Here is a 25,982-nt window from a genome sequence, read left to right on the forward strand (position 1 = left end):
GCGACATCAGTGACATCAAACGTATCATACAAATTGAAATGTGTTTAATTACAGTATCTACAAGTGTAAATGAAAGCCCTGCTATTTGAAGTCCTAACTAATAAGCTGTCTCAGTGTGAGATGTGGACTTGCTGCTGGGATGTAAACAGTTTAAATCACAATCGAAGCAAGGTAATAGCTTTCTTTTTCCTCTTGAACTGGAAGAAAACGGCCAAAAATGGATGCAATTATCTCTAAGGTTCTGTTGTGTTGAAGGGGTGACATGCAAATACAAGAAGAAAACGCTCTTTTTTTTATCAGCATCCGTCGGTGTGCTCTTGAGTCAGGCACTTTAAACCTAAATGGCTGCTCAGAGGCCACCAGGGTATAAGAGCCGGTGGGCAGCTTCCATAGCACAAGAGTGGTGTTCCATGTTAAACTATATATGTGATACCAATCCATGCTGAGCTACAGCTCCTTCTTGCACAATCTCAACTGTTAGCATCTTCAGTTTATGCTCATGCATTGTTGGCTGAGATTCTGCAGCATGGGAAGCCTGTGAAGTGTTGGCCTGCACGCAGCTTCTCTCTCTCTCTGCTTTTACAGTAGGAGCGCACACTGTCACACCAGAGCAGTGGGGGTGCAGCGCATCCAATGTGTCACTCTGGTGAAGCTTGCTAACCGGTACAATCAAAACCTCTGAGTCCTCACATGGAAGCGATGTCTCCAAACACCCGCATGGATTTCATGGAAGCGGTTTGTTCCCCTTGTTCCTTTTACGCTCCGTCCTAAACGCGTCTTTTGGTGAGAACGAGATGTACTGGATGTATTTTCTCCGGAGATTGTAGAGTAAAGGGAAGCGCGGCTCGCTGGAGAAGCCATGTGGAGAGCGGCCACGTCCCTCGGTGGGAGCAGCGGAGGCAAAAAGCCACACTAATAGTACATCATTATTTGCCCTTTCTTTGAAAAAAAAAAAAAAAAAAAGATCCGTCAATGAGGAAACAAAGAGAGGAGAGATGGTAGAGAAGTAAGTGCGTTAAAAACTAGTTGAAATTCAGCATTTGATTTATGAAAATGTTCAAAATATGTTTGCATGGCTGCACCTTCATAGATATGGATAACGGATGTGTCTGCGTTGTTTAACAGTGAGTTGCTTCTGCAGGTTTGGGATTGTGGCAATCTGTTTGCCTCACAATTTAATATTTGATGTTGTCTCTGTCACACTTTTATTGTAACGTACGATATTTCTGCATGTGAGCAACCATTTAAATGATACAAATAAATAAGATGCTTATACAGTTATAAGATATGCCCCATAGTAAAAAGACAACAAAAAAAAAAACATCCTTATTTGTGTGGGTGTATTTTACATGATATATTTCAGCTGTTGAGGAAGTAATCCTTTCCATAATTTGTTTACAGTGAAATACTGACTATTAGGAGCTCATAGGGTGGTTATGTAATTGCATCTACTTTGCAAGCTGTTGGGGAAACGGGATTGTGACAAAGTGAGTTTAATTATTAATGAGTTAGAATTCAGGCGTTGTATTCATTTGTGTTGTGGGACCCAAAAGCAAAAAAACAACAAAAACGTTTTGGTCACGATTCCTGTCGGGATGGATTTAATTGTTGATATTATAAAGAACATTGTGCAAGTGTTCAGAGGTTTAATCTGTTTTAAGAGATTTTATAGGCTTGAAGTTTACTATCAATGACTTACTGACAGTAGTGAGTATAGTTCAATAGTCATTCATTACAAGGGGATGAATCCATTCCTAAAGTTTGGAAATTGATTAATTGATCAATAAAAGACATGTCAGCAGAAATGTCAAACACTGTCGTTCCAAGCTGCTTGAGCATTATAAACTTCCCTTTGTGCTGAAATGGCAATTGTTATTTTTAGATAGATAGATAGATAGATAGATAGATAGATAGATAGATAGATAGATAGATAGATAGATAGATAGATAGATAGATAGATAGATAGATAGATGGATAGATGGATGGATGGATGGATGGATGGATGGATGGATGGATGGATGGATGGATGGATGGATGGATGGATGGATGGATGGATGGATGGATGGATGGATGGATGGATGGATGGATGGATGGATGGATGGATGGATGGATGGATGGATGGATGGATGGATGGATGGATGGATGGATGGATGGATGGATGGATGGATGGATGGATGGATGGATGGATGGATGGATGGATGGATGGATGGATGGATGGATGGATGGATGGATGGATGGATGGATGGATGGATGGATGGATGGATGGATAGATAGATAGATAGATAGATAGATAGATAGATAGATAGATAGATAGATAGATAGATAGATAGATAGATAGATAGATAGATAGATAGATAGATAGATGGATGGATGGATGGATGGATGGATGGATGGATGGATGGATGGATGGATAGATAGATAGATAGATAGATAGATAGATAGATAGATAGATAGATAGATAGATAGATAGATAGATAGATAGATAGATAGATAGATAGATAGATAGATAGATACTGTAGGTGGAGGGTGGAAGGATGGATAGATGGATAGATGGGCTTATAGACTTCATCTCTTGTGAAAGATGTTTGGCTGTCGAGGCAGTGCAAAGTTGGTAAAAAGTATGCAAAGGAAATAAATGGATCCATATTAATAAATGCTATCCTCACAGTGGCCACACCTGACCTTCTTGACCCGAAGTCTGCCGCCCATAACTGCAAGCCTCGCCTGTCCTTCTCGATCCAACCGATAGTGCTGAACACCCCAGAGGACGAGTGCGAAACCCGAACTACTGTCATGAGGTGGAAAACGGTGTCAGCCATCTTCTTCTTGGTGGTGCTTTACCTCATTATTGGAGCAACGGTGTTCAGAGCCCTGGAGCAGCCTCACGAGAGCTCCCAGAAGCTGGCCATTCTTGCAGAAAAACTTGACTTCCTGGCCATGCACGCATGCGTAAACTCCACCGAGCTGGAGGATTTAGTCAAGGTAAGCAAAATCATCAACATCGTATTATTAATTTAAACCCTTTCTCATCTGCAGGACCTGGTGATGTTGATAAGGGTTAACACACTCCACATTGTGACTACAGATTTGTGTCTTTTATTTCATTTTCAATACATACTGCGGTTACTACAGGTTTTTAGCTCTATGTGGTTTGTTTGAGGTTATAGTGAGTGGCAGACACAAAGTTAGAAGACTGAGGTTATTTGAGTGACAGTTGACTAACAGAAGTACTCTTTGTATGTATTATGCCACTGTAGGCTGTATGTATTACATCATCATATCTCCCTGTTTCCCATTCTGTTATTTGCAGTTTCACTTGCAGTATTACAATCCAGGTGTCTATTGGATGAAACATCTATATCTAATGCTTCGATCCAATGGAGCCTTTGTTGTATAAACTGGGTAGAGAAGAGTAGTTTTTAGCACTGCATAGTTACATTCAAAACGGCTGTTGCAGATGCACACAGATTTTTCACTCACTGATGATAATGTTCTTGATAGGAATTATTTCAGGCTTTCATCTTTCCAGTAACAGCTCCAGTTTCATCCAGCTACTGAGCCAACCAATAACAGCATGTTATCCCAACTTTACCCCCCTAAATAACAGTAAATGGTTGTGATTGGCCTTTCCAAATCCAGGAGATGAAGGGCCGTAGGGATTGTTAGGGCCTATTCTCGCTAGCTTTCTAGCAACAACATTGTGTTTAGAAATCCCCAGACTCAGGCTGTCTACAACTGTGAAACTAGGGTGTCTTTGGCAACATTTGTGTAAAAAGTCACAAGTTGGTTCAGTTGTTGACTGAGATCTTAAAGCAAAGAGAAGTCAAACTGAAATGTTTCATCATCATACATGGGATTTATTTTTACATGGATTTAACAGACGTAAGGTAACATACAAATGCATTTTAAATATCACTATTGAGTAGGCATTCTTCTTATAAAGGCATACACCAACATTGTGACCCTGCTTTATGGATTGGTGGATCTAACCATCAACCAAATTTGTCAGGGTGATGAAAAGGCTTCCCTCTTGGGTAATCTCGCTGGTATTTATTGGACCTGTGGATCAGATTTTCTCCTCCGATGTACCAGAGCTGAAAGGTCTTTAAGTCCTGGGGGAAACTGATTTGTCCATCGTTTATAATTTTGACCCCTGCTATAGCTGAATCTTTCCCACCAAAAATGCCTCCTTATACCCAAACGTCCTCCAATCTTACTGCATAAGGGATATCTATGAAAAACAAAAAAAGGTTACTTTTCATACAGTATGTATAACAACGCTTATTATATACAATAGATTGAATTCCCTGTAATGTGTATGGTCTAAAGGAACAGTCAAACTTCAATGAGAGGATACTTTTTAAGAAAAATGTATGTATTATGTACAGCAGTTCAGAAACGCCATTGTTTCTCAGATAGAAAGAGCTGTTTATCGGTATCATAAGAACGGCTCATACTTTTCACAACAACAACAAAACGTTTAAGACTACATTAACCGTTATAAGTATGAGCACTGAATTAAAGCAGAGCAAACATGTCCCTGAAACACTTCCTATTAGGACTAAAAGCACAATAACAAACGTTTCCAGGTATGAAGACGTACTGCAAGAATTCCTTTGTTGATGTATATGAATGACATACATGAGAGCAGTTCAAATGTAGGTCATGGTAATTTACCGTTATCCAGAATAAAATCTTCTATCACTAAATTATGTATTATTTTGTTCATCTTCTGGCTTGCCATGAGAAATATGTTAATCAAATATGTAGGAATTACATTACTCATATCTGAATTGTCTTTAAATTGAGTGGATTCATTGTGATGCAGCTAATGTCAAATCTATTTTGCCATGTTACTTTAAGAAGTGTTGGCATTCAGTGACATTTACAGTTTAGGTATTGACAATATCAAAACTGACCCAAGCTGACATTGAATAATGTTCACCACCTACTGTATGTAAATGAGATGTTTTTGATTAAGAGTTGCTAGTACCAGATTGCCGTTAATTGGCTTTACTATGCTGAGTTGTTTTACGGAGGCAGTGTTGATGCTTTCTGTCCTGAGATCACTTATTATCACTTATCGTGTTTCTGTTTGTAATTGACTATTAGATAATGATTTTCTGTCAGGATTGGGCTTAATGAATGTGGCGCCCTGGTCACGATAAGTGTTAATATGTAGAAAACATTTGACTTGGCAGAGATCATTACGGTTGGAGGCAGTATAAATGATGAAAGCAGAAAACAGTAGCAGCAGTTAATAGTTTAATTGAGGAAGTAAAGTGTTCTTTGTTTACTGCACATTCTTTTGGCCATGCTAGTATTGTCACTTTGGTCCCAATTGACATCGTAATACCTATCGGATGGATTGCCATGGAAAAGACATCTCTATTTTATCTGTTTTATGTTCCTTAACATTACTTTTGTAATGAACTTGTCCAGGCAGCATCTAGGGTAGAAGATAAATAAAAAGTCTGTGCTTGTGCTGTTTACAAAAACAAACTATTCAGTCCTGGACTTCAATGAGGAATTCAAGAACATACATATGTATATCCTGTATGGTTGTACTAAAAACAGTCCAACCTACCCAGAAGCCAAATGAGTTCAGCAGCCTTACAAGCAACTACTCTTTCTCTTCTGATTATTTATTGATAAACAACTTTAATACAGGTGCCTCAAAGTTATTTTACTTAATTATTTAGACTACACAAACACATACAAACCCATCACCCTTTGTGTTCTAGGTTCCCATTCATCTAAAGCCAGTCAGCAGAGGATTGAGGAGAGATGAGCTCTCAAAGGGAGTAATTAAAATAGTGAGTGATGTGAAAAGCTCAGATGATTCAATCTATTCTGGCTGTTTGGCTCAGCTTGCACACAGCTAGTGTTCACGTTATCCTGCTTTATCATTTCCCATGGCCTGTTTGCCAAGACAGTGACTGCAACCGGTTTTGTGTCCGCCTTGGCCGAGAAACAAAGGGTCTGTCTGAGCCGAGCCCGTGTGATTGCTCGCTTTGCTAAGTGATGTTTTTATCAGCAGAGTGGAAGAAGGGGTTTCCAAATGTTATCTTTGAACCCTTTGTTGTATTTCAGAATTTAATTGAGATAGAATGAATCAAAACAGTGAACTGCTCAGCTTTATAGATTCTGTTTGAATACATGTCGATTTTGTCCATTGTTGTCAAATGTTTGCCACACAAGGGAGAAGTAAATCTATTGCTTGTTTGTATTTAGTTTTGTTTGGGTTTTTCTTCACTTCTTAATTTTCCTCAGAGACAAGCTTTTAAAACAATGTTAATGTATTATTGTCACCTGATTAAGTTGATATTCTGAAACAACTTCTCATGGAATAGCATGCTTGTTAGATCCTATATGTTAATCAGCTAGTCGTAGATTTTGACTGTGTGGTGCTTGGCAGGTTGTGTAGTGAACCAAAACTGTTGTTGCATTGTAACGGGTGGGATATCTACCTGCATATATTTGTTAAAGGTTTAATACAGGTGCCTCAAAGTTATTTTACTTAATTAGGGAAAGATCATGGTTATACATAATTAAGAATCAAAATTGGCACTTAAGAATATAGCAAGGTGACAAATCTGTCCATATGAATAAGCTCCTTGAACTAACCTTTGAAATTGTCATTTGTGCCTTTGTGTGGATAAGCAACACATAGTTCCTTGTTAAACAAAACTACTTCACAGTAGCTTTTTCTGCAACATCTTTCCCCCCTCTGACCCATAATGTCATGTTAACTCTCTTGTTATTACATTAGTGCCTCACTTAAGCATCCATTATTCATCCATTTCAGCTCTTACTCGCCCGATCTTTAATGCCTTATCACACTCAACATTCAAGGTTAAAGCTCTCTCAGTTACACCAAGGATGATGAATCGCAACACACTGACATTGCGGTGACCCTACAGTTTGTGAGCGTGTGTGTGTGTGTGTGTGTGTGTGTGTGTGTGTGTGTGTGTGTGTGTGTGTGTGTGTGTGTGTGTGTGTGTGTGTGTGTGTGTGTGTGTGTGGTTGTGTGTATTCATGCAGAAAAAGCTGACAGTGCTAGTTCAGGAGGTCTGTGTGCAGCATGCGGCACATTACATTAGTTCTTTGTTCTTGAAGTTTTATTGATCTAGATAATCAAAACGCGCTAAGCCCTCACTGGCCTTATATTTATGGGGCACTACTCACTCCTAAATCAATTTAATAGCTCTTTTGTGGCGAAAATCCCACATATATGTAGTTGAATAAACGCTTTAATCCAGTAAAGTATTCTGCTATGCTCTATTGGCATCAGTTCTGTGGCTGTGTCTGTGGTTCCCCAAAGGACTCACAGCTTTTCTCTTTCATTTATCTCAGTAATGATTCTTTATCTTGAGAAGACACTTGGGCCGAGACACATTCTGTTTCACTGCAGTGAACTGATAGAGTATGTTTGAAAAAGCCTGCTGAGATTCGTTTAATCTAGCATTCATAACAACGGACAGATATTGCTAAGCCTCACAACCTGTCAGCCGTTAAACTTTAAAGATTCTAGCACAGTGAGATGCAAGTTTGAAACAATGTGTCTTTGATTTTGGACAGAGGTAGACAAGATCAGGTTGTACATTTGTGATGATGACTGTTTCTGTCTTTCGATTTGTAGCTAGCTAGCAAAGCTACCATTGACACCTCTAGCATAAAGGGTTTCAGCTGAACCGTTGTAATAAGGGGTTTCAAAGGATATTTTGAGGATAATAGTAAATGTACCCACTATAAACATTTTACACTTCTAACATAAGATAGAAAAGGTGTTGCTTTTTCTGGTGTTACTGGAGTGTAAAATTCCTCAAAATTAATAAAGAGCAGGACAGAGCTGCTAACTTCAAAATAAAGTCTTCTATAGTAGCTTCCAAAATCGGCTTGCTCACTGTGCCATACCAATAGTCCTAAAGCCCTATCGTCTATTTCTGCAAATTTCTGTCCAATTGGATCAAAAGTCCGAAAACCCCTTACCCCAAACAAAAACACCAGAGCAATGTGCCTTCGGTGTAATGGTGTTGTTTGTCTGTTTTGTGTGGGTAATGGACTGCCGGAACAAATGGGCTTTCAGTCCTATCGAACATTTTTTAGAATTATGGACCATTTAAGCAATTTCCCTTATGTTGGAAAAATACTACACGGTGGATGTGCTGGAAGTGTAGAAGGTTGTTGTTTTTTAACAAAGTCTGTGAACCCATGGATGAAAGAAGTTAATGGTAGACCCCTCGGCTTTAGAAGTAATTCTCAGTTACTACTATAGGTAATCTAGTTAGCCAGACTCTTTACAGAATATATAAAGTCTCTGTTAACACTCCAGTGAGTCTGCTGCATATCTTTTAGTGTGTGGCTCTTCACTGCTCCTCACATCTATCTTTAGGTGATGGTGGGTGTGAAAAGTGGTGCAGTGATGTGTTTCCCTTCCAGCTTTTGGCTTCACTCCCCTCTTGTCTCATGTCATGCGAGTGTAGCACTGAGTGGGGAAACATGCTGCTGACCTGTTTCCTGTGCAGCTGGCTGGCTGGTGTCTAAAGGGCTCGTCACACTCTGCTGTGACGCTTTTAAAACATTGTGCTTTCTCACATACACACACTCAGTCAAACAATCACCTGGACAAGACTGATAAACACAACAGTGACCCAGATATCACATCATAGCAACAGTGACAAAACTTCTCAAAATTCTACCATCAGTCCCTCATGGTGTGAGATGCTCAGTCTAGACCCTGCAGTCTGAACATGTTCTATACAACCATGCTGGGTTAGATCATGAATTCAGATGATGGTGACTGTTGATTAGGTGTTTTGCAGAATAAGTGGTGACGTTGCTCAATAAGTACATGTTTCTTTTCATCACTTAAAAACTGAAATTTGGATATTTTCAAGATTTGTGAACTGATCAAATGACATTCAGCAAGTATTGTAAATGTGTTAAAGGACAATTCAATGAATATTAATGGAAAAATAGATTAACTATACTGATGTGTGACTGCAGTAATTACAATTGTACATTTTGGGAGATTTGAAGTGATGGTTTGAATAAAACTTATGCACAAAGCACCAAATCTTAAAAGACCCCCATTTTAATTCATCCGTAGCGATACAACTGTTGCATGCTTTGCTTTAAATGTACAGCTACTTTTGATTAGCTTTATATCATTATTATTGTGCTTCTTTTAAATTTGACAGATGCTCTTCTTGTTTCTCACAACTCTTAATTGGCTTTGGTTTAATGTTTATCTTGGCTTTCATCTCTGTTCCCCAAGAAAATTGATGCACACCAGTTATTTTCTAATGTTCATCAGCCTACCTCATAGCACACTCCCAGTGGGAGACTAACTTTTGCTTTCCTTTCACTTTCCACTCCAGCAAGTGGTTTCAGCAGTCCGGGCAGGTGTGAACCCCTCAGGAAATGCCTTTAATCAGACGAGCCTCTGGGACATCAGTTCTTCCTTTTTCTTTGCTGGGACTGTCATCACCACTATCGGTAAGAGAAGTCGTGTTTTTACTCTTTGACAACTCATTACTCTAATTCAAAATGCATAAAAATGTTAAGATGTTTGCTTTTTAGGCCCTGACCATTTATCATTACCTCCTGCACAAAGCCTTCAGAGGCATAAAGCAATTTTGATGACCATTTTAGCATGAAATTACATCCAAACCTAAAATAACACTTGCTAACCAAAAAATCTTCAGCTCCTTTTCCAGACGGTGGCCTGGGTGTAAGAAATGTGGAATCTGCGTATGCACTTGAACTATTCTCAATCATAAATAATTTCAGGCTTCATTCACTCTCCATAACTCTCCAACTTTATATCAGAAAAAAAGATGCAAAAGTTAATGCATGTCTTCTGGAGAAAAATTAGGGCTTTCAGTTGACTGGTTTTAGAAGAAAACCTTTGCCTTAAAAGCTTGAGTTGATCTGAAACTACAGAGGAATATACTTTCTTAGGGCCTGTGCTCATTTGCACTTACTGTACTGTAAAATGTAGGAGCCGTCAATTGTAGCAGCCTGTAGCACTTACTCTGTCACCTCCAGCTGTAAGAGCTTACTAATCAGGAACACACACACACACACACACACACACACACACACACACACACACACACACACACACACACACACACACACACACACACACACACACACACACACACACACACACACACTTAGCCTGACAGCTCATCTGGTTCTTCCAAGCAGACCTTGACAGATCAGTGCATCTGTTCAGTGGGCTGTTGAACTCGATTTCTCATCTCCAGCATCCTGTTAGAGCTCATCCTTGAGTTGGAATTCTAGTTTTAGCTTGTTTCTTTACAGATTAATGGTCTTCAAGTGTCTGCAAATTGCAAACCTTGATGAATACTTTGGCAAGAAATTGATATTTCTCAACTTGAAATGGGTCGCTTTTCCACAATTTGCTTCCAGGCACCAGCCTTACACTTGTACCTCTGCTCACCGAAGTTGAAAAATTGTTTTGGCCATGCACAGCTACATCACACCCACACACACACACACACACACACACACACACACACACACACACACACATACACACACACACACCCACACACACACACATACACACACACACAGAGTCTTATCTGGCTCGTTGAAGCAGAACCTAACACATGAGAGTGTCTGTTTGATGGGATGTTGTGTCTCAAGGATCCTGTCAAAGCCCATGCTTCAATCAGAAAAAGGAACGAGCGTTGCAATAACTCGATTCAGCCCACTACTTGGAAAATACAAGCACTCAAGTGTTGGATAAAGGTGTAGAGTTAAAGCTTCACTTAGGGTTGCCCTTATTCTGAGAATGTTGACTTTCTGTTTTTTCACTGAGGCGCTGCAGTAATTTATGTCGATTTTGCTCATTGCTAAAAACAGATTTGCTGATGTTTGACTAGAAGATTGAAGTGCTGTGTTCTCATGAAAGTAGGTTTATTGCTGCAGCAGATAAAAAGTAGAGCTTGGTAGCTTTATATGTGTGTTATCTGCATACTTAGTTTTGCTTTTTCCATTCAAACATCTAGAAAAGGTTGCAAGGGTGAAAAACTACCTTTTTTTTGGCTGTTGTTTGATGGACATCTCCTATGATGCTTGTGAAGGTTACCAGTCATAACTGCTGTGCTGACAGTTCAACATAATTTAGGTTGATTGGTACAACATTTTCTGCAGCCATAGCTCCACATAGAAGCTTTTTAAAGGCTTTATTTCTTTGTCCGGCCTATTCAGAAGATATAGAATATAAAGTGCAGAAAGGGAAAAGAGTTTGCCTCGCTCAGCTTTCTTTTACACTTCTGACTTTGGGTGGATGAGCAATAATTCATATCCACATATTGATTGGTGTCTTCAGAGACCTTAAATTGGATGGCAGTATTGAGGCAAAGCCCCTCCCCCCTCTTTATTTTCATCTATGTACTTGGAGGAATATAAACTTCCTCGCCTCTCCTGAGAGTAAAAGAGGTGCAGCAAGGATTGATCTTAGAGCATTTCTTCCCCGTGGGATGCCTTCTCTTCGACTATAATATTCTTGCTGGAATTCACAATATCTATAGTGCATGGATCAAATGAATCTCAAATGAATGATCCTTTGTGACCTGCACACGAAGGGAAGAGTCATTAATATTCTTTTTGACAAACGTTCCCCGCGGTTATCAAGCCGATGGAGCAGGTGTCTTTTATCTGAAAAATGATGTTATTTCATATGACGTACAGCACCATGAAACATCTAATGTTCTTTACTGTTCCCTGTATTTACTATGAGTGGGAAATTGGAAATATAATAGTGATAGAAACAAGACAATCATGCAGGTTTTACCACCTTAACCCAGCCAGTTTCATTGCAATTAAAGGATCCATCCACAAAACAACAACAGCAACACAGTGTGTCTATAAAGTCACTGAATTCAGGCTGCAGTTTTCTCTGCTAGCATGACTTAATGAATTTTAAAGGAAGTCCCTTAAGCCTTTGTAGTTCTCTGCAAGTCCTTTAATTTATTCAATCAAGAGGATGTGACATACTGCTGCATAAGTGTGGTACATAGTCTAGTCAAAAGTGAAGCAGTGATTTGGGAAACATACTGAGAAAAAGGTTTGTCTATTTTAAAGCTTGTGCTCATTAAAGAGTTGCATGTGTTATTCATGCAGGGAGTGTTAATGTCAAGGGGTGATACTAATTAAACTACCTATTCAAATTATCAAACTATTCATTGGAATTCAAAACATTGAAAAGTGCTGAAATTATGCTATTTTTTTCCTGTCACAGATAAAAGAAACACTAGTGGTGCAGCATCAAACACCAAATCCAAGCTCCAGTCAAAAAGGGCTTTATTTACCCAAACTCAAAACCCTACAGTTTACCTTAGCTGGACCGCTAACTGATTTACCAACTACGATCAGAAACAAACTCCTTCAGAGACCGGGAGGCCAAGCTGTTGTTGTGGAGATCAATTCCGGGTGCGTGGCTCTCCATACCTGCTCCCAATACTGCCAATTGGGGGAGGAGTGAACCACCTGATGCCTCTGACTACCCTGCCTCTCAGACCCGTAAAAAAGTCAAATTCTCAGAATGTAGGGATCTTTTATGATGCATGACACTAACTATCTGAACTTACAAAAGCTTGCTTTAAGCCTTAGCATTTAAAGATGAGGTGAGAATATAAAGAAGGATTGATCTGTTTAATTCAGTTTATTAAAGAAGGAAAGGCGCGAGTGCAGCTTCAAGTAAGACAAGTGCTTTGTCTCGTTTGTTCTACAGGGGCATCCTGAGGTCTGGCATCCTGCCTCCCATTGAACTAATCATCAAACAAGTGAGACTTGATTGACATTGTTTTACAATTAAATAAGTGGAAAGAAAAGAGAAGGGACCCTGCGGCTCGTATCATGAGACAGATGACTACATCATTGGAGAAAGGCAGATGTAGTTCATTATGCAGACACATTATGAAATGTTAAATAATAAAAGCCATATTGTTGAGTGTGTGGAGTCATCTTTAAATATTGCACGGGTCTTTGAACTGACTTCTAATAGACCTATCTGCTTTTGTGTGTGTGTGTCCATACCTACATCCGTTCTACTAAAAGTGATACTGCTACTTGCAGCGCTCTGTATTTCCTTGTAAATTCACATCAGACTTGCTCGAGGATTGAGGGGGTGTTATGAGCTTTTGCCGGTTAGTAGTATAGCACAAATTAAATATCTAACTGCTGACATTTCTCAAAGCTCTCAGCTATTCTACTGTCTGTCTGCAGTGATGTTTAAGCACAGCCAGGCTTTGTGGAAAATGTTCTTGTAGAGCCAGCAGTTTAACTTATTCTGCCAGCTTTAATGAAATATGATGTACACTAATTAGACACATATCGTCAAAAAAATAGAATATTTACCAAACTTTCGAGGACTTTCTTTCAGAGCTTTATTGCAAAGCCCTAGAGTGAGCTCGCTGTAGCAGCAAGACATTTACAGTCTTTCTTGCAAAATTGCTTTCTGTTGCCTGACAGGCAAGTAGAGAAGACTGCATCATGTGCACACTGATATTACAAAAAGATAAATACAATTCTGGAAACTGGGGGCCATATTGCAATGGGGTCACACCAGACGCAACAACCATTCATTTTGAGCTCACCTACACTGTTCTCAACTCACAAAGTCAGTGATGCAATCAAAATGCAAAATGCAAGCTGACATGGTTTTTACACAATACTGCAAGCTTCCACACACGTCAACAGATGCAAGTATTAAAGGAATAAAACGTACAAAATAAAAAAAATACACTGGTATAAAGTAAAAGCACAGAAGGAAGTTGTATAACTTCAATAGGACAAGTCTGGTTTGAAAAGATTGAGTAAAGCAAGTACAATTGCTAAACATACAGTTATGAAATAAAATAAGCACACAGAAGATAATCTCTTTTCATATAAGCGTAAAAACTCAACGTGAAACATATTTACTTCCTGGAGAAAGTAACACTACACTGAAAAAAACTGAAACGTTGACTTGAATTAAATGTATTAAGTCAATCATTTTCCAATAACTGTATTAGTTTAGTTGAAAGCAATATTATTAAGTTAAACCTATTTTAACTTAACAACAATGCTTTCAACTTAACTAATACAGTTGTGTGAAATCTGTTGGCATAATACATTTAACTAAAGTCAACATTTCAGTTTTTTCTGTGTGCTTTTAGGAAACATGACATCCCCGGTAGTGTCAACCTGCACACTACAGTCACTGTCTTGTAGCTTTTTAGCATGACTTGTTTAAAAGGCAACAACATACACACTACCTTGCTATGTTGCAGTTGATTTATATCGACATTTTGAATTAAATGCTACCTGATGAGCTAATGAACTATCTGTGTCTCTTCTCTGTTAGGATTTGGAAACATCTCTCCTCACACAGAAGGTGGGCGGATCTTCTGTATTATTTACGCTCTGCTTGGGATTCCCCTATTTGGATTCTTATTGGCTGGTGTCGGGGACCAGTTGGGGACCATTTTTGGGAAGGGCATCGCCAAAGTAGAGAAGATGATTGTGGTGAGCTCCTTCGTATATACGAGCTTGTGTTTGTCTCTGAATCACCTCCCTGTGTGTTTACCTGGGTGCAGTTAGCCAATTAAATACAGACAACATCGTCAAATGTGACATTCCAAGTGATGCAAAGGCAGCTGTAAAGTCATATTGCCTGCACTGCTGTAAAGAGCAGCTAAACAATTCAGCTGAAGATTCACAGTCGATATTGTACGCTTTGCTAGAGCTGTCAGTGTTTAAAGTTGAATGCAGCTTTTGGGTTGCCATGTCAACAAACCTGGAAACCACTCATAAGTGCAGACAGTTTGTTGAAGTACCGAAAGCCTAGAGCAGTAAATAAACACTTATTTTCAAGCAATATGACATCGGTAAAGATGAGTGCTGCTTTGGTTGGACATAGTGCTGAACTCACTGCCCTTTTCTTCCCTTATTTATTTTTTTATGGCAGCAGCACAAAGATTGATCACTTCTGCCAATACAACCAAAAACAGTTTACACATTCGCATGATTTTTCTTCAGTCATACAAGTTAGAAGGGACCATTAGTCTTGGTAGACAGAATGGAAATAGACTCTGCTGGACAGATGGGTTGATGGCTAGTCATTAAGGTTTTTATGGAAAATATTCTCCCTGAAAAATGAAAGCAATCAAACAGCTACCCCATGTGCAAGCCAATTAGGATGTTATCTGACAACAGAGAGTGTATTTTATCTTCACAAATTAAAAACGTTACTTTTCTGCTTGTTGCCGTACTAGAACAAGAGGTGCTTTTTATAATCCTTTTTTGAATTGACTGTGCAATTGATAAAGGACTGGAAGGGTAACAATGAATCGTAATTAGATATTTAATATAATCACACAGATAGATGCAATACAAAGTGGTTAAGATAATAGGATATACATGTGTCTACAGTGGGAATTTCGATTAGGCAATAGTGGTGCACAGAAGTTGCAATAGACTTTAAATAATATGTAGAAAACCTGGCACTCGAGAGATAATGCATAATATAATGTGCATGCCTTCTGAAATCAGATAAATAAAACATTTGCAGTATACAAAAGGAGAAAAGAAACATAGAACAGGTGCAGAAATGGATGAATCAAAATGTTTAACTAATTAAAGTCAAATGAATAATAGCTTGGTAACTATAAGATTACATATTAGATACAAGCTAGTGAAAGATGCAGTAATGTCATATTTTTTGTAAAGGTATATTGATGTTAATCCTTAAACTGAAGGGGAGGATGTTACTGTGTGTGGTGGCGTATGATAAATTGGATCATAAAGAGAGGCTTTTGTCCTGAAGTGAGCGACGGTTACAGTAATGCACAATTCAGCAGAACACAGAGGAGGGAACATTTTTACCAATCAGTGTGTCATGATGAAAAAGCAGCACAGATGCTTGTATTTCCACATCACTTGTTTTTACCTTAGTGCGAAGAGTATATTTGATGATTAGATAACATCAATGCGTCTGTCTGGGTTTCACAAGACTGTGAATGGAGCCGTGTGCAGTATGTTGGCTGCAGAGTCACAACCGGCCAATATCATGGACCAATTGGACCATTGCAGATGGAGATAGTTTTTCAGTTTTTGCACTCTCACTGAGTGATTGAAACAGTTCAGTCTGCCGGCGGGTGGTGTGATTATCCCAATCAGCCGCCTTTACGTCCCAGATGACGGAGTTCCCCAATGCAATCAGAGGATAGAGAAATGGATAGAGAAAGTTAGCTTTATGACACAGTGCCACTTTGGTTTAGTAAGGAAAAGGTTGTGGTGTCTGTATATCCTTTATTGTGCCTTAAGGCAATGCAAGTTTATTTATTTAGGACTTTTTAGACAGGGGAATTCAAAGTGCTTTATAGGGGCATAGAAATGCATAAGAAACCATTCAAGTGATATCCAACAACCAAATAAAAAGTTTGACATTTGATTTAGAATTTAAAAGACAGTGAGTGCTGAAGTGTTCAATATTTAATTAAAATCAATCCGTCCCTATCCTTAACCAGTGCTGTGAGTGCCAAAACAAAGCCATACAAGATTTGAATAATATATTTGTTGCTATGAAAGGACGATGTTTTGCATGAAGGGAAAATATTGGAAAGAATTATTGAATTGCTGTCAGGAAACATTGAAGAGTGTAAACATTGCGTGACTTCCCCGATACTTGAATCAACATTGCCATAACGTTACAAAAATACCTGGGTGGAATTTTGTATTTAGGTACTATTGCAAATACATCATTACATAATTTTAAGCAAATAACCTGGGCAGTAGCAGTAATAGAGAGTCCCTTATCAGTTATTTATCCTTTAAATAGGATGCCACTTTGTATCTGCGTACAGTCATCAAACACCTGTAATGCTTTGATAAGCAACAGACCAAATGTCAATAAAAATCCTTGAAAACAGTCTTTAATTTCAGGATAAGAGCCTCGTTTGTCCATATAAAATCACTTACAATAGCAATTTCAATTCAAAAATCAGTAATTAAGATCCATTTGATTTATCTCTGAAGAGGAGGAGGGATGAAAGCAGCTGGCTGGAAACAATGGACATAGAAGGACAGTTAGCAGCTTCTGCGCACTGAAGATACTGGCTGAAAAACCACCTCAGCTTCACAAGGCCCTTTGGAATACATTAATGCTTTGTCTTTACCTAATTGGGTTTTGTAGGACTGTTCTCACTGTGGGTCTTCAAACTGTATACTCCTGTACTTTTCTCTGTGCAGCGGGGACTTTAGACATCACAGACTCAGTGAAGTGAGGCTTGCCTGCTCTTTATGCTTCCCCTCAGAGACTTTGTGCTTTGGTCTTACATAACTGGGAGGGAAAAGGGCACGTGCACGGCTAACCAGCTAAAAGCAGTAACTTCAAGTGGAAAAGAGGCACAGAGAACAACTGGATGTAGAATACACTCTAATGTTCAGTACCTGTTTAAAAAGAGGGACTGCATGAATCCCGTCTAACGAAAATTCACAGTTGATAGCACAGGCTGTAACGGCAATGCATCCATTTATGATCGCTCGAGTGGGCGGGCCATCTGACACAGAAAGTTATGTCACATGAGCTTGTCACATGACTGACGTTTGACGTGTTACAAAACATCAACTGTATTCTTTAAAGTATGGTGAAGGAAGTCACTCATCACAAAGTGAGAGGGAGAAAAACATCTGTGTGAAATGATGTTGTGTTTAATATGCCACATGTTGATGTCTTATGCTGCAAATCTTCCTAAAACTATATAGTGTTAAATGTTTTTGTATCATCTATTCTTTGTATCAGCTATTCCTCTCTTTCCAACCAGAAGTGGAAAGTCAGCCAGACGAAGATCCGCGTTATCTCCACTCTGATCTTCATCCTGTTCGGGTGCCTCATCTTCGTGGCTCTGCCAGTTGTCATCTTCAAGCACATTGAGGGCTGGAGCACACTGGAGTCCATCTATTTTGTTGTCATCACCCTCACCACCATCGGCTTTGGAGACTTTGTCGCTGGAGAAAAAGGTTTTTAGATTTTCCTTCTGATTTATTGGGTTACCTCTCAGACAGTGTGACTCAACAGATGTGCATCGCATGTGTTCTGACACTTGTCTAATGCATCTTAATCCCTGAAATATGTTTGACTATCCCATCTGTCAAACAAGAAATCGACACTCAATACTACAAACAAAACTCATTACAGTCATTACTCATTACTCAAGCACATTACATGATGTAACTACAAGTAATAGGGATCTCAGGCCAGTCTATGAAATACGTGATGGAACATTTCTCAAAGCATCCCATGCCGGTTAAAATTGAACACCTACTGTACCCCGAACATCTAAAAGAATAGTGTGACAGGTGGTATGGGCTTGATTCCTCCTGCTTGAAACCGGTACAGGCAGATGGAAAAAATCACAACCACTTAGCTGCTACATTAAATCTCCATGAGCGGGCCTAATGATTATAGATTAGACCACTGTTTCTGGAGCTGGCACAGGTGGTGTAAAGTGAGCCTGGACGACTGTCACTGAAGCTGGTGCTTTAATGGCTGTTTATTTAGCTCCCATTCGATTTATTGAAGGCTCTTCCATAAATACAGCACAGGACTATGACTGGCTATGACTTATTTTGTTATTGGAGGAGAGCGTGAGTTTATGCAACTGGCAATATGCTTCCAGTTCTTCATAGTGTCGTATCAGACATATCTTGTCATGAGGAAGTTTTCCCTCTTTGTGTCTTGTCTTCCCCCTTTTTTGCCTGATTGTGTTCACCTGTTGCCCTCGTGTTTCTGCTTGCCTTCTCCAGCTGTGTCTTGCCTTGTGATTGGTATTGTGTGTATGTAGTCTCGTCTTCCCTTAGTGTTCTCTGTCAGTTCATCGTTGTTGTTCCCATTGTTTAATCCTCAGTCTTGTCATGTTTTGGAATCCCCTCGGCTGCCCTCCCTTGTCTCCAAAGTTTCCCGGTTTGTTTCTTGCGTCTTTTCTTTTGCTTCCCCAACACTTTTTATTTTAATAAAGCCTCCCCTGTTTGGTCCTGCATTTGGATCCTGCCTTCCTTACCCCACTGTGATATGTTTCACGTATATTAACCTATATATTTAACTATACTATAATGGTACAAACATCCACATGGACCCTTTTAATTCCCAATTCACTCTTTTTAAATATCTTTTCTTATGTCACTGAACAAAATAACCCTGTTGAAATAGAAAATGGAAAACTCAAATAATTTCACTCTTGAGGTAGCACATCATATTGTATTTTTAACAATGCATTTTACCCTATTGTATTACTAAAATGATTGTCAGATCTACTCGATAATCTCAATTTGACCCCCCTCATTATAGTATATATATTCTTACCATGTGGTCTTGCTCAGGACTCAAGCCTGCTTGATTTTTGTTGTTAATTTGTGAGTAACACATGTAACCCAGGAACATGTAGCACACCTAACCCTAACCCTAACCCACTTGTTGTGTCACAGCAGGTGGGTCAGATAATCCAGAGTTTCTGAACTACTACAAGCCTGTGGTGTGGTTCTGGATCCTGGTGGGCCTGGCGTACTTTGCTGCTGTGCTCAGTATGATCGGAGATTGGTTCCGGGTCATATCCAAGAAAACTAAAGAGGAGGTACGTACTGGTGTGCTGCGCGTTATGTCACACCAGAGGTGAAGCAGTTAATGAATTGCTTAGTAAATCAAGATGCAGCTCTCAAGATAAAGCTTACATCTTCCCAAGACAAAAGATATTACAATCCAAAATAAATGTTTGAACCAAGCAAACAAGCACATAGATGTGTTTCCTTAGTTCACTCACTATCCGTCTATAATTTTAGATTAGTTTTGGCTAATTACCTGCATTAAACCACTTCAAGTCGCTGCTGTTTTATGTTAAACCCTAACTGACCATTACATGTACTGTATGTAGAGAGACATTGGCACTTCAGTTGTGATTACATCCATCTTCCCTTCCATTGATAGAGTAATCCCTCACACTGTTTTACAGATCACTCTTTCATCTGAGGGATGGATCTCTATTGCTATTGTAAAGTAAATGCCAACTCGTGCATGAGAAGGATTAAATAGCTGATGTGTTTCCAGTTGTTGCTGAGTAATAAAAAACTCCCCCCCCCCCCCCTGGCTGGTTAATTATTTACATTAGAAAAGGATGGAGAGAACTAACCTTCCAGATACCCACCCAATCTCCTGCGTAAACAAGACACATGCAAACCCTGTTTCTTTATAACATAAAATCATATTGCAATCTGGAGTGTAAACGCTGCACAGGCATTATATGGAGTGTGCTTTCGTAGGCTGTGAGCTGAGGATGGTGTTTCAGTGGGAGGTTATTAGGGGTGTAGGAGGGGTGAGAAGAATTTGCAGAGTAAGAAGGAGAAAGCACATACTCGAGTTTTTTTGCTGTGGTGTTATTGTGTGTCTTATATGCACACACAGACAAAGCCCCTACCTCATAAATGTTAATCCTAGTGCTCAAAAGTGGATTTACAACAAGCACACCTCGGAGCCTCATAGATAATTAAGCAGCCTGAAGAAAGAGGCCTAATGCAATATGAAGGTAACATCAATTATGTGTTGTTGCTCTCTCCTGCATTGCTACTCCAGGACTACGAACAAGCAAACGCTGCCTCCACAAACCTGGGCCATTAGGTCACACACAAAGGGTATTTTGTTTTTATTTATTAACGTTCCTGCAGTTCAGAAATAACTTACTGTGAAGCGGTGGTTAGGTAATGTGCGAACACGTCTTCACCTCTCAACAACTGCCTACAAATTTGTAGGAAAAGTGGAAATGAAATCACGACTAACCTACTTTGTATACTCATTCATAATTATCTTCTATACCAATACAACATTCTAGCTTCTTATGCCAATACAAGACATGTTGGGAATATACCGCTGTGGTTTTGGTGTAGAGAGTAATTGGACATCTACCAATTAGAGTGTCAGGGGTTCGATCCCCTGCACCTGCTGTCAGCACGTCAAAGGGTTATTGGACAAGATAACTCGAAAACTGCTCCCGTATGTCTATGGTGATTGAGGTGTATGTAAGTAGCTTTGAATTAAAGTGTCAGCTAACTGACATGTAATATAATGCCTTTTTGGTCTCCTTCCAGGAGATGGATTGGAAGATTGATTCCACTTTAGTATTTGTGCGGTTAATAGATGGATACAGCCAGCGAGCAGTTGGCTTAGAGGATAATGTGTTCGGAAGCTTCAGGTGCTGATAGATGAATCTTATTTGATCTCCATAATTATTTCTTGACAATCTACTTGCACTTACCTTGAGGTATGTTTATTTAGCATTTGTGCTAACAATGTAGCATGTATTTACAGTATAGAGAGGAACATGTTGATCATCTACAGACAGTAATCTTTAATCTCTTTTTGCAGGTTGGGGAGTTTCGGGCTCATGCAGCCGAGTGGACAGCAAACGTTTCGGCAGAGTTTAAAGAGACCCGGAGACGACTCAGCGTCGACATCTACGACAAGTTCCAACGTGCTGCCTCCATCAAGCGCAAACTGTCCTCCGAGCTAGGTATCAACCAGGAGATGACCCCTGGCAAGAGGTCGTTGTCTACCACCCTGTGTGAGGACAGGGAGGCCTACCCCAACTTGACTCTCTCCCTCGGTCCCGTCACGGGGTCCCTGGCCAGGAATGGTAGCCTCTACCTTAACGGCCTCAGCCCGGACTACGCTGACAGGCGGGAGATGGCCATCATCGAAAGTTTCAATTAAGGAGCGGCGTGAATATAAGATTCAGGGACAGCGGACAGGAGTTACAAACACAATCTTGTGCTTATTGGATGAGCATCTGTGATACGGTACCAGTGCACATTCATTGATTGGTTCATGCTCCAGTCACTGGTTGAAAACCTTGAAAGTGACTTCAACACAGATTAATCGTCCGGCTGCGCACTCTTATGTGCGTGTTTGAAAATGAACCTAAACCTCATGATGTGCCAGCTCACAGGATCCATTGTTTCAAAGCAGGATGCCGACTTGCTTTCATTGTGTCTGTGCCAACATGATCGACAGCTGTGCTAGCTATGAGCCAAATTAGAAGCGAGCTCCGAACTGGAACTAATGATTGTATCAGCGGCTTGAGTTCACAAACTTATCTCACGAGCAGAAAAGGAAATGAAAGCCCATATTGAGGTAGCAACATACTGGACATCTTTTTCTCATATACCCAGAAACGGGCCTGTGAAAACACAGAAATAAATACATCCATCAAACTTAGAAAGCAATAGATGTATCTGTGCTCGTCTCTTGTTAAATGTCCTGAGGCCCTGAAATCTGCATCAGATAAAGAGGATCCTCACTGCTAAAAACACTCCATCATTAACAATGAACTATGTTCTTCACCAGGCAGCAGTCCTGTGCTAACACTAAGGAATCTGGCTTTTTCTTTTCAGTTTACACTTCTTCCAGTATGACTTTCTATGCCTTGCATCCAGTCAGTCTGTCCTCGCTTAAGAGACGAATGTTGACATTTTTGTCCCTCCATTATTGACATTCAGCTTCTCACCCTAAAGAATAATCCACTTGTGCCTTGAGAAAAGCTGAACATGTGAAGATGATGCATGAAGGACTGAGCTACACTGGTTTGTCCACTCATACTTCTTATATATGAGCACAGCAGTGAAAACATAGATTCAGGCGGCTTTTTTGAATAAAAAGAAACAACATTTTCATTTGGGAATTTAAAGTATGCATGGCTACGGAGTAAAGGAACTGTTTCTTAACAACTGGGAATGCCATTAGCCATTTCACAGCAGCATGTGTAAAAGGAGTTACATTAACCACACAGTGCCAGGCTCACTGATCAGAACACATCTCCCTTATACCAAAGTAATGATCCTTTTTCTCTGAAAGAGAATCAGAGATGCTGTGTTGATCGGTAGTGCTTTCAGTTATTTTTTGAAATTGAATACACCGTTATGTTTTTTTTTCATGAAACTGATACAGAGAGCTTGGTGTGCCATCACCGTCTGTTTTTCCCCCAGTAAGAAATAAATCCTAGCATGCATGTAATTGTTGCAATGAAATATTTGACTGCTTTTCATGTTGCTGCTTTTATCGCGCTCTTCACATATTTCTTATGTCTTGCCAAAACTGAATGTACATCATCAGTGAGCTGTTTGCTGTATCACCATGGTGACTAAATATCCAGGCTTTAGGTCTATGAGTTGCATCACATATAATTAGAAGCATTGATTTAAATAAACGCCTCTCTGCGGCTGATTTGAATTTGAGCTAATATAAATGACTTTTGGTTTCCCAACACACCACTGTTCGTATTCCCAAAGCTTATTTAAATATTGAAAATTAATTAGAATGAATAAAACACATTTAAATTTACAACGTAATTCAAGGTGAAGTTGTTGGAACTCATCTTATTTAGATATTTAAAACTGAAAATCAGTTTAATATTTTATACAGGCTTTTTTTTTCAATTACGATGGGAATTAACTGCTTTTGATTACATTAAGGAAGGACATTTAAGGCTCTGGTGTCTCAAAGTTGAAGGGTTTGAATTCTGTTTGGGTCTTATGGTGTTTTTAAGTAGTTTTTTAATCCAGTATGATATGCTGTCATATTCTCAATATATTTGCTTATGCTGTATACATTTTGTAGCATCACAGTAAACAGGATATAAACTATAAGACAGTATGCTGTTTGTGTCAAACTAAGCCTATACCAAATGTCTATAATGTATGGGTTATCAGGTGAAAAAGAGAGTATGTTTTACGTAAAAGGTGTGGCAGGAGGACCAGTTGCACCAGCTCTTCAAAAGTTACATGGAGATTCATTTTTACTACATATTTATACCTACATGTAAATACAACAGTGAAGTGGACCAAATTTATATCAGCTTGCTAATATATTACACATTTAAAGTGAAGTCTAACATTGGTTAAGTCATATGGTCAAATCTATCTGTCTCTTGATGCCGACTGAAAATGTTTCAGCTGCGATCTACAAAAAATACAAAACAAAATGCACGTGTGCCATCGCAGATCAAATAGTCAAACGACGCTAGTTAAGTTCGCCAACTATGATATGTTCCTTCCCTTTCTTATCTGCATAAACATACGGAAACACATTTCCCCATGTAATTAAAACACAGTAATTACATTGGTGAAGTTCCCTTTGTTTCCCTACAAAGCAGTTTACACAATTAATATTCTTTACTCGCTAAATTCATAAAGATTTAATAGTCGATCAGTTTACTAAAAAATCAGGAAGAACGTAGCAATGGATTTAAGAATGGCTGGTGCAACTCAGTCAGGGACAGTATTAGTAGGTCACAAGTTTGCTCTCTTTCTCAGTTACAAATGTCCTGGTTTTCTTGAAAAGGTTGTCCTAAGGGTGAGTACTGGCTGCAGGGTCATCAGCTGTCATGTGTAATCAAGTCAAAGAGGGTTCACAAAGAGATTTTGAACAGAATAAGGAAGAGAGACTCTTTCAAACATGGTTGGCTTTCTAAAAATACCATTATGTTATCTCCTTGTGTTTCTCAGAAGCAAATCAATAGCATCAAAACACACACTGTATGTCACATTGGGTTGCAACAGGCTACTAGTACATTATGCCTGGGGGAAAGCACTCCCAGCCTTAGTGCAGCTTCAAAGCATAGCGCTCAGAAGTCGCCCCATTGCTTTCTCTCAGCCAGCCATGTGATTGACAGTAACTAAAAGGCGAGTTGTCAGTGCTGTAGAAAGTCAAGAACTGCTGTCGATGGAGCGTTATTTAATATGTCAGGCCATTGTAGGCCATATGTAAGGATACCCATGCATGATAGGGTTTATAGTAGAGTGTGTGTGCAAAAATGAATGTGTGAATGCGCAAGCCCAGGGGTTTATCAAAACTCATTCAATTTCCCACAATATTTTCACCGGCATCATCTCCTTCTCCCAGGGTGACAGTTTTTAATTAACTCTGTGGCTGCATCAACATCCCAGTTCAAGCATGCTGAATGTACCTATCCATTGATGACGGCACAAATGAGCTTTATTATTAATGTAAACACACTCATGATTTAACGCTGTGATTTATGCTTTTAAAGCCACTGCCCTCATTTTAATAAAAAAAACAGGAGGCCATAAAAATCATAATAACAGTGTTATCCTGTTTCAGACAGTTGTAATTAAAATGTGCATCAGTGAGAACCATTCAATCTTTGGTTTGAATTTGGTTAACTTTGGTAAATATTTTTTCCAATGTGACACATTATGTCAAGGTAAACAAAATAAACAGTTTACTCCAAATGTTTTAATTGCCAATAACCCATTTGAAGAAATACAAAAATAAACGTGTGTTATGGGTTATTAACACACATGCACATTTTATAAATCAACATGATTTCAGTGTTGCATGCCACTCTAAATGTTAGTTTCAGTGTTATAGCTCAGGTGCGTCAATAATTGCTGGCTTTGCTTTTGACAACCGTTTGGCAACCATGTGTTTCCAGTATGTCCATATGTAAATGTCAGTCTGTGTCACCTCAAATCATGACAAACTTTTCAGAAGGTTTAGAATAAAATATTTTATATGCAAAAAAAGAAGATCATTGTTTTATTTCAAGTCTTTGACTTGTATGGCATCATTTTGTTTTTCTATATTTTCTATATTGACACGAAATTCAACAAAAAGACAATGTGTCCTCTGGTTTCCTGCTGATGATAATTTGGCTCACAAATCCATTTCTGTTTTAAAGAAAACTGCAAATTTAAATGTGTGTTATTGCGGACTATTTTCAGTGACAGATTAATACACATTTAGTCAAAACTACAGTGCCCATTGTAATGTTTTGTGTTTTACTGTCATATTGAATACCTAGGCTAGAAATTCATCATAGTGCATTTCCACGTTCCATTTTTTCAAAACAATTAAACTGCACTTGTCTCAGAACACCCTGCAGCAGGCTGTTCTG

General features: G+C 39.2%; 1 protein-coding gene across 2 annotated transcripts; it reads left to right on the forward strand.

Moving 5' to 3' along the window:
• The first annotated feature begins 766 nt into the window (after nt 1-766).
• LOC134876967 (potassium channel subfamily K member 2-like) lies at nt 767-25,491 on the forward strand. Of its 2 annotated transcripts, XM_063902258.1 has the most exons (9): nt 767-1,006; nt 2,669-2,982; nt 9,384-9,501; nt 14,390-14,550; nt 17,850-18,045; nt 18,726-18,745; nt 18,933-18,936; nt 19,510-19,655; nt 21,437-25,491. In XM_063902258.1, coding segments are annotated over exons 1-9 (1,305 nt in total). In that variant the 5' UTR covers nt 767-1,005; the 3' UTR covers nt 21,782-25,491. The 2 variants fall into 2 exon arrangements, with proteins under 2 accessions (XP_063758328.1, XP_063758327.1); XM_063902257.1 differs by lacking the exons at nt 18,726-18,745; nt 18,933-18,936 and having other exon boundaries at nt 17,853-18,045.
• The last annotated feature ends 491 nt before the right edge of the window (nt 25,492-25,982 follow it).

This window comes from Eleginops maclovinus, chromosome 15, assembly GCF_036324505.1.
Source record: "Eleginops maclovinus isolate JMC-PN-2008 ecotype Puerto Natales chromosome 15, JC_Emac_rtc_rv5, whole genome shotgun sequence".
Classification (NCBI taxonomy): domain Eukaryota; kingdom Metazoa; phylum Chordata; class Actinopteri; order Perciformes; family Eleginopidae; genus Eleginops; species Eleginops maclovinus.